We start from the raw sequence: 18,717 nt of genomic DNA, 5'->3' as shown, positions 1-18,717 counted from the left end.
CCCAATACTGATGCCAATGCCCCATAAATTCAAACCCATTCCTCCCACACCAATCCCTGAGCCACTCATTCACTTCCTTAATCTTATCAACCTTACGCCCGTCTGCACTCGGTTCAGGCAGTAGCCCAGAGATAACCACCTTGTCGTTCTACTTTTTAATTCCATTCCCAGCTTTTCATACTCCCTCCCCAGATCCTCAGTTCGCATTTTGCCTACGTCGCCGGCACCCACATGTACCACAACGACCGGATTCTCACCCTCCCACTCCAGGTTCCTCTGCAGCCCAGATGCAGGAGTTCTACAAGGATGTGTCTAGGGCAGTGGATAGAGGAGAGCCGGTGGATGTGGTCTTTCTTGATTTTCAGAAGGCGTTCGACAAGGTACCTCACAAGAGGTTATTGCAGAAGGTCAGGGGACATGGAGTTGGGGGTAGGGTGTTAGCGTGGATAGCGGATTGGTTGTCAAATAGGAGGCAGAGAGTGGGGGTCAATGGGTGTTATTCGGATTGGCGGATGGTGACTAGTGGAGTGCCCCGGGATCGGTGCTGGGGCCTCAGCTATTTACCATTTATATCGATGATCTGGAGGAGGGAACCGAGTGTACGGTGTCGAAATTTGCTGATGACACCAAGATTGGTGGAACAGCAAATTGCGCGGAGGGTGTGGAGAGTCTACAGAAGGATCTAGATAGGCTGGGCGAATGGGCCAGGAACTGGCAAATGGAATTTAATGTTGGCAAGTGCGAGGTGGTCCACTTTGGTAGGAAGAATGGTAGGAAGGATTATTACTTACATGGCAAAAAACTGCAGCAGGCGACGGTGCAGAGAGACCTCGGGGTCCTTGTGCATGAGTCGCAAAAACCCAGCCTGCAGGTGCAGCAGGTGGTCAGGAAGGCTAATGGGATGCTGGCCTTCATAGCGAGGGGGATTGAATATAAAAGTAGGGAGGTCTTGCTGCAGCTGTATAGGGCATTGGTGAGGCCGCAGCTGGAGTACTGTGTGCAGTTTTGGGCGTCGTACTTATGCAAGGATATTTTGGCCTTGGAGGGAGTGCAGAGGAGGTTTACTAGGCTGATGCCGGAGTTGAAGGGGTTGAGCTATGAGGAGCGGCTGAATAAACTAGGCTTGTACTCATTAGAGTTTAGAAGAATGAGGGGAGATCTCATTGAGACATATAAGATGATGAATGGGATGGATAGGATAGAGGTGGAGAGACTCTTCCCGCTCAGAAAGGACAGTAGGACTAGGGGGCACAGCCTGAAGATAAAGGGGGGGTGGTTTAGAACGGAGTTGAGGAAGAACTTTTTCACTCAAAGGGTGGTGAATCTCTGGAATTCTCTGCCTGTTGAAGTGGTGGAGGCTACCTCGCTAAATATTTTTAAGATGCGGGTTGATGGGTTTTTGATAAGAGAGGGGATTAAGGGTTATGGGGAGAGGGCAGGAATGTGGAACTCAGCCACGACAGCTCAGCCATGATCTTATTGAATGGCGGGGCAGGCTCGAAGGGCTAGATGGCCTACTCCTGCTCCTATTTCTTATGTTCTTATGAGGAGAGGCTGAATAAACTAGGCTTGTACTCGTTAGAGTTTAGAAGAATGAGGGGAGATCTCATTGAGACGTATAAGATGATGAATGGGATGGATAGGATAGAGGTGGAAAGACTCTTCCCGCTCAAAAAAGACAGTAGGACTAGGGGGCACAGCCTCAAGATAAAGGGGGGGCGGTTCAGAACGGAGTTGAGGAGGAACTTCTTCACTCAAAGGGTGGTGAATCTCTGGAATTCTCTGCCCGTTGAAGTGGTGGAGGCTGCCTCGCTAAATATTTTTAAGAAGCGGGTTGATGGGTTTTTGATAAGAGAGGGGATTAAGGGTTATGGGGAGAGGGCGGGAAAGTGGAACTGAGCCACGACAGATCAGCCACGACAGATCAGCCATGATCTTATTGAATGGCGGGGCAGGCTCGAAGGGCCAGATGGCCTACTCCTGCTCCTATTTCTTATGTTCTTATGTTCTTATGTTCTATGTTCTTATGACATCCCGGACCCGAGCACCAGGCAGACAACACACCCTTCTGTGCACTTTGTCATTGTGACAAAGGACAGTGTCAATACCCTTAACCCCACTATCCCCAATTACTACTACGTTCCTTTTCACCTTCTCTTTGCCTATGTTCTGCGTCTGCATCACTGTACTGTGTGCAGTTAGCTCACCAACCTCACCTCCCTCGTTCTCGTCCAGACTGGAAGCAAGAACCTCAAACCTGTTATGCAGATTGAGAGGCTGAGGCCTCCTCTCCCCGCCCTCCTTCCTCCGCTCCCCACCCTCCTTCCTCCGCTCCCCACCCTCCTTCCTCTGCTCCCCACCCTCCTTCCTCCTCTCCCCACCCTCCTTCCTCCTCTCCCCACCCTCCTTCCTCCTCTCAGCAGCCCCCTCTTGTTCCTGACCCTTAGAGTTAGCCAGTCTAGGGGGGGTGGATGTCACTTGCACCCCATTGACAATGGCACCCTCTCTCCCCCTGATGAGCCTCAGTGTCTGAAGCTCAGAGGCCAGCTCATCTACCTTGAGCTGGAGCTCCTCCAGCAACCTGCACTTACTGCAGACATGGTCACTGGGAAGGACCCTGGGGTCCACCAGCTCCCACATCATACAGAAACAACACATCACATGGCCCTCCATTATTCACTGTAGTAGTATTGAAAATTTCAACACGAACTTACCTGGCCCTTTTTCTCCCAAGCCCTTTTGCTCCTAAGCCCTAATAGCTCCTCCAGATCTGTGTGCCCCCATAAGTGCCATCCAGTCTATATCACCAACAGGTCAATCTAATCTCATCACTACTATCATATTCGTCCTCAAGAGGTGGAAAGATTTTATCAGTACGATGCAGTTTCATTGGTGTCTGCTACAAAGTGTTTGTCATCACTTGTGAGATTTTGTGGTGATATCGCTAGATGACTGGTTATCAAGGTCACAGTGTGTTTCTATAAGTGTCATGTTTGAAAGTACATGTGTTAGAACCTAAGTAGATGCTTTAGCAGCAGAACAGGAAACCAGAACTCAGTAAAATCCAAGATCACATCGTGTGGTCAGGCAGGGCTCGATGGTACATGTGCCTATTGTTGAAAAGAGGAGGAAGTGGAGGTGTTTATTTTTCATTTGACTCATGCTGTGGGTGGCACAATGGCACAGTAGTTAGAACTGCTGCCACAGCATCAGGGACCCAGGTTCAACTCTGGCCTCGGGTCACTGTCTGTTTGCACGTTCTCCCCATGTCTGCTTGGGTTTCCTCCGGATTCCTTCCACAGTCCAAAGATGTGTGAATAGGTGGATTGGCCATGCCGAATTGACTAATGTCAGGGGATTAGCAGGGTAAATATGTGGGTTACAGGGATTGTGGTCTGTGCAAACTCAATGGGCTAAATGGCCTCCTTCTGCTCTATAGGGATTTTATGATGCTATGCTGGGGAATCCATCCTGTCTATTGCCTCATCGTCAATAGATGACAGTCGGTTGAGGATGGCTTCAAAGTGTTCAGCCCATCTCTGCAGGATTTGAGCCCTCTCCGTAATGAGAGTTGTACTATCTGTACTCAGGAGGGGAGATCTCCCACGAGATTGAAGTCCGTAGAGAGTGTTGAGGGCTTCATAGAACCGTTTCAAGTCATTTCTGTCAGCGTATCCCTGTATTTCATTTGTCTTGGCACTCAGCCAGGCATCCTGCATTTTACGCAGTTTATTCTGGACTGTCCTGCGAACACTGGTAAAAGCATTTTTCTTGACAGCTAATGATGGGTCGTTCTGACAGGTCCAGTGAAGAAAGTGCTTTTCAACAAGTAGAGCCTGTATCTCCTCATCATTCTCATTGAACCAGTCATGCTGCTTGCAGATAGAGGGCCCAAGCATCTTCAGTGCAGATGAATAGACAGCATCCCTGAAGCGTTCCCAGTCATCCTCAGCGCTGCCTGCGAGGTGTAGGTCAGCAAGCTTGATTTCTAAATCTTCAGCATGCTGGAGCTCAATGCTGGCATTAGAGCTTCCCAGGTCCCTTGGCACTATGGACAGTTTGAAATATGTCTTGACAAGAGTTTTGTTCACCTTATCAATGTATCCAATCTCTTTGTATTCTGCCTCCGGGGAGAATGCCTCGCCAAAGTAACAGCAGAATGGACACGATCAGATGAGAAAGAAGGCAGAGTCGGCCAAAGAAGACCTGGCAAAATCCATTGAAAGAGAACCTTCAAGAGCTGGGAATCCCCTGAGCAGCAATGAAAGAAGTTGCAAATATCTGGGGCCAGTGACCAAGTCTTCCTCCCCATTGTTCCACATGAGACTGGAGGAACTTTCTCTCTCTTTCTCTGTTAGTAAGTTCTCTTTCCAGATGCGTTCTGATGTTGCTGAACATTTCCAACATTGTCTGTTTTAGCTCCTGGGATACTGTTTTGTCAAAGCTTGGGCTACTTCCATAGCACACAGTCAGCACATCATTAACACAGACCTCAGGAAAACAATGGTTAACAACTCAATATTTATCACCCACTGTAAGGCTCATCACTACTCAACACACAACACAGATACTAACAATGATTTTGTTGAAAGTTGTGCCATCTAGTGGCCACACTTTTGAGAGTTTCTGTCTCAAACAAATCAAAACAACTTGTGTTTATATAGTTAACGTAATAAAATGTGCTTTACAGGCACATTATAAAATAAAACATCAAGTTACGTAAGCAAACATTAGGGCTGATGACCAAATGCTTGCAAATAAAGATAGGTTTTATGGAGAAAAGTGAGGTCGAGAGTTGCAGGGAGGGGTTGTCACAGTTTAGAGCCTAAGGGTAGGATCCTCCCAACCCATCGTGAGGGATTTGTTGGAAGATGGGAGTGGTGAATCTAGTCGGAGCCAAAAATTCAGAAACCCACGTACAAACGTGTTGCAAATCTCCCAGTTGCAGGTTAGTGGCAGTTTGGTTTTCCCTCTGCCTGGTGGCATGAACACCATTTGCATTAATTTACATCTCGTGAATGCGCATTAAAACAGCTGCTTCCTGGAATCTCCTCACATTGAATCCCTACAGTAAAAAAAGGGACCATTGGGCCCATCAAGCCTGCACCAAAAACAATCCCACCCAGACCCTATGCCCGTAATCCTATGTATTTACCCTGCTAATCCCTCTAACATTAAGGAGCAAGTTAGCATGGCCAATCAACCTCACCCGCACATCACGCCTTCCTATCTTGAGTTGCGCCAGCAAGAATTTATATCAACCTCAAACTCATTTGAAAATGATCAGTGAGCACCAGATGGACCTCAATTTGTTTGAGGAGAATGAAAACTCTGTCAGTCCTAAGCACTGAAAGCCACCATCCTTAGTGTCACAAGTAGGCTTACATTCACACTCAATGGGATTACACTGAGAATCCCCTGGTCACCACACACAGGCACCTGTTCAGGTAGACTGAGGAGAATTTAGCATTGTCAATGCGCCTAACCAGTCTTTCGGGCTGTGGGAGGAAACTGGAGCACCCAAAGAAAACCCGCACAGGCACAGGAAGAATGTGCAGACTCCACACAGACAGTGACCCAAGCTGGGAATCAAACCTTTGCACTGTGATGTAGCAATGCTAATCACCCCGGTAAGTGCAGAGCAGTTTGTGCTCTCCAGTTCCATACCGAGCTGGTCTTGATGGACAGAAGTGTGCTGCGGAACTCATGGACCTTCCTGTTTCATTGGCTCAGATCAGTACTGTGTTTGAGGTTGAAGAGTGCAGGGTTTTGTTTGCTCCCGGTGCCACACACCATTCTCTGTCTGGACAGCATTGTGTTGCATGACTCATGTGGGTCAGCTAGAAAGATCTTCTGTAGCCTCCAAGCCATTTCCTGTCATTGCAGGGTGTAGCCGAACCATCAAAAGAAGGACAAGTCTTGCATTCACATTTGCACATTCTGAACTTTAAACTCGCTGGGTCAAAATCTTAGCTTTAGTCGGCGCTGCCCTGCTAATGCACTCACTCTGTAAACGTCAGTCCAGTGAGGAACAACAGCAATGTGAGACAAGGCTTGAAGTTTTTGATGACATTTAATGCAAACACTACCACTAATGAGCTGTAGACCAGTATAAGGATCTCATAAGGGCAGCATAGTGGCACACTGACACAATAGTTAAGAAAACCTACCAATGCCCCTATTTTCTCAGGAGGCTAAGGAAATTCAGCAAGTCCACTACCAATTTTTACAGATGCACCACAAAAAGCATTCTTTCTGGATGTATCATAGCTTGGTACGGCTCCTGCTCTGACCAAGACCACAGGAAACTACAAAGGGCTGTGAACGCTGCACAGCCCATCATGCAAACCAACCTCCCATCCATTGACTCCTTTCACAAGGATGTTGCCTGGATTGGGTGGCTTGCCCTGGAGAGACAAAGGATAAGAGGTGACCTGATAGAGGTTTATAAGATGTTGAGAGGTACAGATAGGGTGGATTCTCAGAGGCTATTTCCCAGGGCTGAAATGGTCGCTACGAGAGGACACAGGTTTAAGGTGCTGGGGAGTAGGTACAGAGGAGATGTCGGGGTAAGTTTTTCACTCAGAGGGTGGTGGCTGAGTGGAATCGGCTGCTGTTGGTGGTGGTGGAGGCAAACTCATTGGGGTCTTGTAAGAGATTTCTGGATGAGTACATGGGATTTAATGGGATTGAGGGTTATAGATAGGCCTGGTGGGTAGGGATATAATCAGCGCAACCTGCGGGCCGAAGGGCCTGTTTGTGCTGTAGTGTTCTATGTTCTATACTTCCCGCTGCCTCAAAAAGGCAACCAGCGTAATCAAGAACCCCATGCACCCCGTACATACTCTCTTCCATCTTCTTCCATCAGGAAAAAGATACAAAAGTGTGAGATCTCATACCAACCGACTCAAGAACAGCTTCTTCCCTGCTGCTATCAGACTTTTGGATGGATGTATCTAATATTACACCCTAGCTATGACTATAACACTATATTCTGCATCCTCTCCTTTCCTTCTCCCTGATGAAAGATATGTTTTGCCTGTATAGTATGCAAGAAACAATACTTTTCACTGTGTCCCAATGCATGTGACAATAACATATCAAATCAAGTCAAATGAAAGTGATGTGATGATCAGGCTTCCTGAAGCCTTCCCACAGGTAGAGGACATGCCTCTGCATTCAGATTCTACAGATCAAGGTGTCGAGAGCATGGGGTGCTGCCTTCTGCTTGGGGGAGGTAGCTTTTTGCTCCTGGCTTCCAGAAATTGTGGATGGTCTCCTGCTGACAGGTGAGCTGGAGAGAATGAGATGTATGTGTTGGACTAGTGTTTAAATATGGCATCAGGACCTTTGAACCCATTAGCTGATATCAGGCAGATGAATCATTTCCTGACCTGCTAGCTGATTGAGATACTCGCTCTTGCCAAACTAATTAGGCTCCAAGCCTGGAATCAGACAGAAGTTCATGTCATTCCCCCAAACTGGAATGTTGCCACTGGAACTGCCCACCACCGCACTTTGACAAAAAAACAAATGGAGAATTCAGCCCCAGGTAACCAAAGACATGAACACCAGCGGTGGAGCAATTAAAATCAGGGATGCTAAAGACACCAGAATTAGAGGAACTCAGATATTTCTGAGGGTTGTGGTACTGGAGGAAATTGTAGAGATAGAGAAGGACAAGATTGTGGAAGGATTTGAAAACAAAATGACTTTTTTTAAATTGAAGCATTTCTTAATCAGGAGCCAATGTAAGTCAGTGAGTACAACAGTATAGTTGGAAGGGATTTGGTATGAGTTAAAACATAAACAGCAGAGTTTTGAATGACCTCAAGTTTACAGAGAGTAGAATGTAAGATACTAGCCAGGAGTGCATTGGAATTGTCAAGCCTTGAAGTAATGAAGGATGAGATGAGCATCTCAGCAGCAGATGAGCTTAAGAAAGTCAGGATGGACTATGTTGTGGAGGTGGAAATAAGCTGTCACAGTGACAATACTGAAATCTGATGGGCAAATCAGCTTGGGGTCAAAAATGACACTATAGTTGTGAACAACCTGGTTGTTGCTAGGGAGAGAGGTGGAGTTGGTAGCTATGGAGTGGAGTTCACAGCGACTGAAGACAATTGCTTCAGTCTTCCCAACATTAAACTGGGGGGAATTTTTGCTCATCCATTCCTGGTTGTCAAATAAGAAGTCTGAGAATTTAGAAAGGGTGGGAATGATTGAGAGATGGAGGAAAGTTGGACGTCCTCAGCATACACCTCCAAACTGACATTGTGTTTTCACCAAAGGGCAGCATGTCAATGAGAAATAGGAGGGGGCCAAGGATAGATCATAGAATCCCTACAATGCAGAAAGAGGCCATTTGGCCCAATGCACCGAGTACAATCCCACCTGGGCACTACCCGCACACCCCTACATATTTATCCACTAATCCCGCTAACCAACGCAGGACTCTTAAGGGGCAATTTTTAGCATGGCCAATCAACCTAACCTGTACATCTTTGGACTGTGAGAGGAAACCAGAGCACCTGGAGGAAACCCACACAGACACGAGAAGAATGTGCAAACTCCACACAGTGACCCAAACCAGGAGTCGAACCCAGGTCCCCGGAGCTATGAAGCAGCAGTGCTAACCACTGTGCCATCGTGTCGCCCTTGGGGGGACATCAGAACTATGTGGGTGTGGAAAAAGCCACTGCAAGTTATTCTCTGCTACGAGTTGATAGTTAAGAATGGAAGCCAGTGAGTGCATTTCTAGCCAGCTAGATGGCAGTAGAGAGCAGTTGGAGGAGTATGCTATGATCAACTGTCATGAAGTGGGTATGCCGGCGTTGGACTGGCGTAAACACAGTAAAAAGTCTGACAACACCAGGTTTTAGTCCAACCTATTTATTTGATAATATACTCACAAGCTTTCGGGGTTAGTCCCTGACTTCACCTGACGAAGGGACTAACCCCGAAAGCTTGTGAGTATATTATCAAATAAATAGGTTGGACTAAAACCTGGTGTTGTCAGACTTTTTACTATGATCAACTGTGTCAGAAACTACAAGTTTGAGAAGCATAATGAGTGTTTTTTTTATCTTTGTCACAGTCATATAGGATGTTGTTTGTGAGTTTGAAACATTTTGGCATTGTGCCTGGGCTGGTGATAACCTAACTGGACACATTCAAACATAAAGTTTTGGAGAAGGTCAGCATGCATTTGGAAAGTGACAGCACATTTCAAGGGCATTGGGAAGACTGCATTCTATTGTGTCACCAAAGGAGCACTTCAAAACTGTATCCCAGTTGCAATTTTTGTTGCAATTAAAAATTTGGGAATTTGGGTTAGAGTTGGATTTGGTCCTGCAGGTCAACCATCATCTCTCTACATTCATTGTGACTAATCCAGGCCAATTGAGAAGCAAATAGACTCATCCTCAGCCCTTTCCCCTGGATTATGAGTCACACTACCTTTTCCCTCGTGTCCTATACTTATTATAACTAATAAACAAAATTGTTTAAAGGGATGCTTTATATAGCAATGTCCTAGAGATGTAAAGCAGTGCAATTCTGAACGAATTGGTTTCTCTTGGCGCAAGGTTGACATTCTTCATGTCAGCGACAGGTGGCGCCGTCGAACAGCGGTGACATCATCAAGGTGCGTCGGTAACCTCTGGTTACCGTGAGGCTGTTGCTGCGATTGCGCAATGCTGCTGCGGGGTTGGCGCTGGGCCGGGGTCTGTTTGCTGAGACCAGGACCGGGTCTGGTCCGAGGAGCCGGCGGGGCAGCAGCGGGGAAGTGAGTGAGTGACAGTGGGGCCCAGTGCTGGATAGGGGGCTAGGCCGCTCGGACGGCTAGTGCCTGAGGGCTCCACTCTGCTCAGTGCGGGGCAGGTTCAGCACGGTTCCGGGTCAAAGAGCTTTAGAGGGGTCTGATTGATGAAACAGCCTGTTTTAGAAGGGTCAGTTCGTACAGGATATTTCAGTGTGATGGGAAATTTGGAGTCAGCTTGGGTTTTGTGAAAGGAAAATCATGTTTAACCAATTCATTGGCATATTTGAAGAAGTTACTTGTTACCGTGGAGGAAGGGGAACCAGTGGATGTACTGCATCTGGATTTCCAGAAGGCATTTGATAAGGTGCCACTTCAAAAGCTATTGTGGAAAATGGTATAAGAGATAATTATATTCGTCTGGGTAAAAGATTGCTAGCTAACGGGAAACAAAGGCAGCAGTAAGTGGATCTTTTACTAGTTGGCAAGATGGTGTGCTGCAGCGATCGGTGCTAGGGCTCAACTTTTTACAATTTATATAAATGATTTGGATGAAGGGATTGAATGTATGGCTGCTAAATTTACTGATGCCACAGAGCTAGCAAAGTAAGTTGTGAAGAGGATATAAGAGGTTGAGATGGGTTAAGTGAGTGGGCAAAGATCTGGCAAATGGAGAACGTTGGCTGAAAATGTAACATTATCAATTTTGGCAAGAATATGAAAGAAGCCTAGTTAAGTGGTGAGAGATTGCAGAGCTCTGAGATGCTGAAGGGTTTAGTTGTCCTAGTGCATTAATCACAAAAGGTTAGCATGCTGATGCAGCTAGCAATTAGGAAAGCGAATAGAATATTATCATTTATTGTGAAGAGAATTGAACACAGAGGTAGGGAAGTTGTGTTTTAATTACACAAGGCATTGGTAAGATGACATCGGGGAAACTGTGTGCAGTATTGGTCTCCTTTTATAAGGGAGGATGTAAATACATTGGAAGCAGATCAGAAAAGGTTTACTAGATTAATACCTGTAATGGGTAGCTTGCCTTATGAGGAAAGGTTGAGCCGGCTAGGCTTATTATATCAGCTGAAGCTTAGAAGAGTAAGGGATGACTTAACCGAAACGTATAAGATCGTGAGGGGTCTTGACAGGGTGGATGTGGAAAGAATGTTGTTCTTTGTGGGAAAATCTAGAACCAGGGGCCACACTAAAAATATGAGTTCATCCAATTAAAATCATGATGAGGATTTTTTTTTCTCTGATGGTCATGAGTTTTTGGAACTCCCTTGCTGAAAAGGCAGTGGAAGCAGCCTCTGAATATTTTTAAGGCAGATGCAGGTAATTCTTGATAAACAAGGGGGTGAAAGGTTATTAGGGCAGGCAGGAATGTGTAGATTACAATCAAATCAGCCAAGATCTCATTGAATGGCAGAATTGGCACAGGGGTTGATTGGCCTACTCCTGCTCACAGCTTGTCTCCAGGGGAATGGTCAGTGGGATGGATTTTAGGATGTTTGCTCAAGGTTGGTCAATTGGATGCATTTAGAAGATCCATTTGTAGGGATTGGTCAGTTGGATAGATTTGGAGGGTCAGTTTGCAGGAAATTGGTCTGCGGGATGGGTTTGGAGGGTCTGTTTGTGGAATTGTAATGCATTAGACTTAAAAATCTATACCCTATACCCATTTTATACTGAGCATTCTGTTTTTAGCTGGTTTGTTCAATACCAGATACTTTTATGCCTGACATTTCCGGATCATTAACTTTGCAAACAGTTGCTACAGGACCATCCCTGTGCTTCACGCTGACCACTGTAACAATGAAGAATTGGTAGCAACCGATGTTCTCATTCCTTCCCTCATTGTTTTGCAAGCTCATTACTATTTAGTTGTGGATTACACACATGATTAGGGTGGGAGCCCTAATGTGCCAGCAATGACTTCTTTCGCCCAGTGTTGCAGCACTGCTGGACTAGTATCTGATATTCTTGGATTGCACTAGTGACTACCTAACTGGGAACTGGAGTTTATTTTTCTGTAACCCAGAACTAGTTATTCGCTATCTGTGGCAGTCCAGTTTCATTCTGTCATTCCCATTAATGATGAGAGATTTTCTGTGAGTTAACTGGCGAATCATTCTTTTGCTTCCTTTAGACCAGTGGACCTGGCCTATGATGTGATAGATGGCAAAAATACAGAGACTCCCTTGGTCTTCCTCCATGGTCTCTTTGGCAGTAAATCAAACTTTTATTCGATAGCCAAGTCATTGTCTCGTCGGACAGGCAGGATGGTGAGTTATAGGAGAATTGTGAGATACAACTACTTCCTTTCTCAAAGCTCCATATTTGAATGCCACCCTTGCCTCTTATGGCTTTAACAACATCTTTCATGCAGTAAATGTCTGAATAATGCAGAGTCCGTGAATGTGTGAACAAATCCCAGTGCAGTCGTTCAGTATGCTTTGTGAAAAATGTAAACGGTATATTAAACCTGTTTTAATAGAATTATAACTGTATTCTTTTGTCTAAGTAGGTGGTGACAGTGGATAACCGGAACCATGGTGATAGTGGACACAGTCCAGTGATGACGTATGAAGCAATGAGCTTTGATATTCAGAACTTGATGGACAAGTTACAGCTACCAAAGTGTATTCTGATTGGACACAGCTTGGGTGGCAAGATTGCCATGACAACAGCACTGCTACGAGTATGTTTGATTGGCAGCAGGGAATATGTCAAGTGAGCTGGTTATGATTAACTTTGGAATTGTAATGATCCTAGTTTGTGTGGAGTTTGCACGTTCCTGTGCGGAGCTTTCATTTTCTCCCAGTGGCTGTGTGAGTTTCCTCCGGGTGTTCCGATTTCCTCCCACAGTCGAAAGATGTGTGGGTTAGGTTGATTGGCCGTGGCAAATTACCTCTTAGTGTCAGGAGGATTAGCAAGCTAAATGTGTGGGGGATAGGGCCTGGGTGGAATTGTTGTTCATGCAGGCTTGGTGGGCCAAATGGCCTCCTTCTGTATTGTAGGGATTCTAGTTTGCCCAACAGCCTGTTGCATGAAGTACTACCCTGTGCAAGACTAAGCCACATTATAGTTCCCAGGGCTTGATCTCTGATTTGTGCTGATTTTGTTTATCTGAGATGAATCACTATTTGGGGGCTTAGGTGAGTGCTTTACAGGGAGGATGATGAGAAAGATCAGCTAAGGTTCCTAATCATTATAGGTGTGGATGTCAGCTGAAATTAGTGCAAACTTCATGTGGACAGGTTATTTGCTCATGGGCATCATAGTCAAGCATATTCCCATCTATGCTTTTTTTTTTACTTATCAGTGTCACAAGTAGGCTTACACTAACATTGCAATGAAGTTACTGTGAAAGTCCCCTCGTTGCCATGCTCCGGCGCCCATTCAGGTGCTCTGAAGGAGAATTTAACATGGTTAATGTGTCTATCTAGGTGTGTTGTCCTTTGTCCATGTTCTATCATATTTACATATGCATTTTTATGGCAACAAATATTGATGGACAGTCAGGAGATGGAACAATTACTTATTTTTCTTCTCCCAACCCAAGGGCATTGATGCCAATTTTATCAGTCCTTTTGTTGCTCTCATTACAAAGTGGACATTCAATTTCAGGACCATTTGGTCTGTTTAGCTCAGTGCCACATTAGGCTGTGTATTTACCCATTGAAACATTAAAGACAAGAGTTTTAAACTTGCTTTATAAAGTGCAGTAATCTTTATCTTTTGGTGACAGCCACTGAATGGTGATAATGTTCTGTTGCCTCTGCTTAGCCAGAACTGATAGAAAAGCTTGTAGTGGTGGATGTCACTCCCAGTCAGACCAGCTCGTATACACCTTTCCCAAAATTCATCACTGCCATGAGGGCAGTAACCATGGATAATGACTTGTCGAGGTCTGCTGCACGAAACCAAGTTGAACAACAGCTCCTACCATACGTTGAGGTAAAAGTTTCAATCATATCTGTGTTGGTTTATACAAGCAATATTTGAATGTGAACTGCAGAAGAAGGATGCTTCGCAAGCAGAGCAAGGCAGCCATTGTATCTTCTGAACAGTTCAGTTAGTTCTGAACAGTTCAGTTCTCTGGCATGTTGACACAGAGCTGCCTGCCCTGCTGGGTCTGCAGTAAGTTTTTCTCAAGCTACTGCATCCTCTTGGCATAAATTGGGTTAGTCTCGCATCAGTAAGTCCTCCTTGGGCCTGGGTGAGTTATTCTTCCCATGATTCTTCTCCTGAGCTTGTGTGCAATTATTCTCTCCTTGTCTCATCCCTCTAGGGCATGTGGCAGGTTATTCTTGCATTTCTCTGTTTCCTCTGGATCTGTGCCGGTTATTCTTCCAATGCTTTGTCCCTAATATTTAGGATATTGCTTCTCTTATCTCCAACATCTATCTTGATACTCAATGATGGTCAGGATAAGATTCCATAGGGAGTGTTTTAACTGTTCTTTCCATGTGAGCCCAGGGAGTGATTGTTGACAGGTTAGTTAGAATTTGTAAATCTTGCATGAGATCTTGCTGCGAATGTCCTGCATAGATGAGTAGGATGCCCTATGCATACTGCCTGGGCTTGTGCATATTGAGTCACTGGGTGGGCAGTGTTTGTAGGATGCCCACCAGCAGAGCAGTTGTACCTCAATGAATTCCACTCCATGAACTGTGTCTCAATGAAAGTCATTGTTTTCAGGAGAGCAGGGGCAAAAGAAATTCCATTACCCAAATGGCTGATGGTCAATGATTTTAGTCCAATAGGGAGAGATGGCCTTAGTTGTAAAGATTAGAATGTCAAATCAGTTTGGGTAAAGAGAAGGAATAGTAAATGTAAGAAGTCACTTGGACTACTTTATAGTTTGCCCAATAGTAACTACACTGTACGATGGGATATACAGGAAGAAATGACTTATGAGAAAAGTACGATAATAACCATGGGTGACATTAATCAACAAATAGATGAGGTGACTCAGATCGGCAAAGGAATGAGATCATGCTGTGTTTTCAGGACAGTTTCTTAGAGCAGTACATTCCAGAGCCAAATAGAGAGCAGGCTGTTCCAGATCTAATCATGTACAATGCGACAGAATTATTTGCTGCAACTGTCCAAGGTACTGGTGTAGTGAGACCACATCTGGAGTACTGTGAATAGTTCTTATTATTTCACTTGAGTCAGTTTTGAGAAGGTTCACTAAGGTGATCCCTGTTATGGAGGGGTTGTCTTGAGGAAAAGTTAAACAGATTGGGACTCTGCTCAGGAGTTTAGAAGAATGAGAAGTTATCTCCTCGAAAGATCGGATTCTTAAGGGGCTTGACAGCATAAGCGCTGAGTGAATGTTTCCCCTCATGGGAGAGTCTAGGATAAGAGGGCATGGTCTCAGAATAAAAGGGGCCAGTTTAAGACTAAGATGAGGAGGAATTTCTTCTTTTGAGGGTTGAGTTTTTAGAATGCCTTTCACAGAGAGCTATGGGGACAGAGTCATTGTGTATATTTAAGGCTGAAATAGATTTTTGATCAGTAAGGGAATCAAAGGTTACTGGGAAGTGCAGAAAAGTTGATGTGAGGGGTGTTGGAACAGCCATGATCCTATTGAATGGTGGGGCAAACAGCCTACTCCTGTTTCTATTTCTTATGGCCTTAATTGCTGACATAAATGTAATGATTACTCAGGTATCTGTGATCACAACATGATTGCATTCTGCATTTGGTTTGAGGGAAAGAAGAGTGGATCTAAGACTAGTGTTTTAATTTTTGATGAGGGCAGTTTTGAGAGTATGAAGACAGAGGTGGGTAATGTGAAATTAGATTAAAGGATAGCTCACAGATACAGTGGCAAACATTTAAAGAGAAATAAGGGAATAAGCTGTCAATCAGACTTGTAAACATTGCCCTTAGGAACAATGGGAGTATTTCAGATGCATTCAACCATGAAGGGAAAGATAAGTAAACTGAGTGGAGGCTCAGTAGAAAACAATTAAGCAGTCAAGCAAAGCCTATTTCAAAAGACTGCATTATGCAATTGAATGAAATCATACCACTTTTCGGCGAAATAGAGAGCATTCCAAAGGATTTCAGCTTACCAGGAAGGCTCAGTCTTCATATAGAAGCTGAAAGAATAGAAGGGGATTGAGTGAACAGCTGTGGAGAAGGGATGGCCACTGCCCCCCCCCCCCCCCCCAATGAATGTGACATCTCTTTGTCAGAGGACTTCAAAGGGGTCTGTTCCCACTTGCAGCTTCACTGATACAGAATGGAGTTCTGCTGAGCCACGTTTGCAGGGGGTATGGAAATTAAAGTGACCAGGTCGCTTCAAGGTTTTCACAGACAAGCAGCAGGAATGAAGATGTTGAGCTGCCTGAAATCACCAGACTAGGGGTGATCTTCAGGTCTGCGAGGGCTAGAAGGAGCAGTCCAGGGTCCCCTATTCCAGAGGACAGTGCCAAGATCAACCCCTTGACCCAGCCCAAGCACACCTAACCTGCAGTACACTTGGTAGACCCTTCCTCTGCAGTCTGGCAGTGGTAGAGGGGCAAATAGCCAATGGACTGACCTCTTTGAACGCCTTGAGTCCAAGGCACCAGGCTAGGTTGTCAGTGCCAGATGGCAGTGCACTGTTGGCACTGCCAAGGTGCAGGAGCTGAAGGTGGGGGTTTAAGTGGGGTTCTGAAGAAGAAGGGGGTTGAGTCGGGGTCTGTGAGTTGTGGGGGGGTGGGGGGCAAGGCAGGTTCTGACTGAGTCACCCTCGTGCCTGACTTTTCACAGAACTTGCTGTTTTTATTTTGGAATCCACAGTATTTTGTTTCCGTTTTAGTCTAGGACTAGGGGACACAGTCTAAAGCTAAGGGGTCTCCCATAATAGATGAAAATGAATGGCCCACTCGTGCTCCTAACTGGTATGTTTGCATGTTATTCCAGATTGTGTCTGAATTCTTGTCATCAATTAAGCTTTGAATGGTAGTTATTCTGCTTTTGTTTTTTATATAAATTTAAGTATTGTTTAATGGTTCTTCAACATTGAGTGTTGGAGTAAGTGTATGTCACGAGTATGATACCTTTTGTTAACATCATTCTTTTCTTTACAGGATACTCGTATCAGGCAGTTTCTCTTGACAAATCTTGTGGAACGTGATGGCCATTACGTTTGGAGGGTTAACTTGGAGGCCGTTGCAAACCATATGGATTATATTATGACCTTCCCAAAATTCAACACTCCTTACACTGCCCCCACTGTCTTTCTGGGTGGAGGCAACTCCCCTTACATCAGGTAAGAAATTGCATAACTTCATCTAATTTGCTCATGATGCACTATTCAACCTCATTTTGTACCAACTAGCCTTCACTTGGTTGTATTGGGAAGTGATACTTGAATACAGGAACTTTAGCTCTGTTGAAATAGTGACACAGTCTTTTGTATAGAACAGCACTCAATAAACTTCACAGTGCAGAAAAAAAGCATAGAACGTTCCATATTTTGGGATCCTTTAAAATCACCAGTTTGGCATGCCATTTGAGCAATGCTGCAAAATTTGGTATGAACTAGGTGTTCTCTCAGACTTATCACTAGCAGCTCCCACAAGTGGACCCACATCTCTTACAATCACAAGTCTTTTTTGTCTAATATCTAATTATGTAATAGGCTGTAACAATAAGACCTCCTCATGTAGTGGATAGTATTTCTTATCTTTGTCCCTCTGGGCTTTTTGGAAGCTAGGCTGCTGAGTACAGTGAACGGGGTGAGGCCAATTATACATCAACAAACTGGTTTATTCTACACAGAATACGTGAATGAGCTTACTTTTCATAATATTAAAAATAATAAATGATAGAAACCTTTCCCCTGATATTGGTCTGCTTTCAAGATAGCATCACCAACTGCCACGGATTTAGAAAATTAAATTTTCCCCTTCCTAAATCACAGGAACTGTCACAAGTTATTGTTGACCTCAGCTGGGCTAATATTTGGGAGTGCTAAATCATCATAAAACAGGAATTAAACCTTCTCGCCTGTATTTCTTAGTGTTATGAAATAGTGTGGAGGTTGTGCTTCAGCTGGTATGTGGATGTGTACATTATCGTTAACATTTGCTGCTCCGGTAATTAATTGTTTTGTGTTCTTTTCAAAGCTCCAAAGATTATCCTGAGATCAAGCGGCTATTTCCCAATTCCGTTATCCAACATGTTCCTGGAACTGGCCATTGGATCCATGCTGAGAAACCACATGACTTCATGAATGCCATCTGTGCATTTCTGGGAACCAGTTAGCAACCAGTGGTGGGCTAAATAGAAACTCCTACAGAGAGGTTCACCACACAAGACTCAGATTTCTGTCAACTGCTTCTGTGGTGTTTGACAAATTGTATGGTTCATTCTGTGAGGTGTACATTTCAGATCGGTTAACTGAGCGCAGATTCATGACTCAATGCCTATACTATATTCTAAATACAATTATAAGTAACATGTTTGAAATTAATGTGAGTATATTTTAATTCCTGAATGGAGGAAGCAGTTAAGGACTGAGACCAGATGCAAGTGATTTTACGTAAGTGTTATAAACACACTGGGGAGAAATGAATTTACGTAGCTTCTAGTTAGGTATTGATGAAGATTGCTGTGAGAGCGCACAGGTAGCCTGCCGCCAGGGAATTGGTGCAAGTGCGTAGCAGTGCTACCCAAACAAATTCCCCTCTGAGTTTGAATCTGGGATGCTTTGGACAAGAGTATCCTGCAAACAGACCAAAGCTTTGCTTACTGCAGTTTACTGTCTGCCACCTGCTGCTGTTCTCATTTTCCTGCTTGCTAAAAGATAATTTGCAAAATTCAATCATAAACTGTGTGAAGGTCCATGGCTTTAATTTGTACAAGCTCAGTCATTAATGCATTAACCATGGAATTCAGTAATTTGTTTCTTAATAAATTTGCAATAATTACGATAACAACTTGTACTTAAGTGT

At 44.6% G+C, this 18,717-nt stretch overlaps 1 protein-coding gene across 2 annotated transcripts; it reads left to right on the top strand.

The window, feature by feature from the left end:
- The first annotated feature begins 9,676 nt into the window (after positions 1 to 9,676).
- On the top strand, positions 9,677 to 18,702 carry abhd11 (abhydrolase domain containing 11). 2 transcript variants are annotated; one of them, XM_080210820.1, is made up of 6 exons: positions 9,677 to 9,787; positions 11,907 to 12,042; positions 12,285 to 12,458; positions 13,547 to 13,717; positions 16,849 to 17,030; positions 17,890 to 18,702. In XM_080210820.1, the coding sequence occupies exons 1-6, from the start codon at positions 9,696 to 9,698 to the stop codon at positions 18,026 to 18,028; spliced, it is 894 nt and encodes a 297-aa protein (XP_080066946.1). In that variant the 5' UTR covers positions 9,677 to 9,695; the 3' UTR covers positions 18,029 to 18,702. The 2 variants fall into 2 exon arrangements, with proteins under 2 accessions (XP_080066946.1, XP_080066947.1); XM_080210821.1 differs by lacking the exon at positions 9,677 to 9,787 and adding an exon at positions 9,823 to 10,127.
- Positions 18,703 to 18,717: the final 15 nt, after the last annotated feature.

This window comes from Carcharhinus amblyrhynchos, chromosome 23, assembly GCF_965287045.1.
Source record: "Carcharhinus amblyrhynchos chromosome 23, sCarAmb.v2.hapA, whole genome shotgun sequence".
NCBI classification, from domain to species: domain Eukaryota; kingdom Metazoa; phylum Chordata; class Chondrichthyes; order Carcharhiniformes; family Carcharhinidae; genus Carcharhinus; species Carcharhinus amblyrhynchos.
This window is presented reverse-complemented; position numbering and strand designations above follow the sequence as displayed.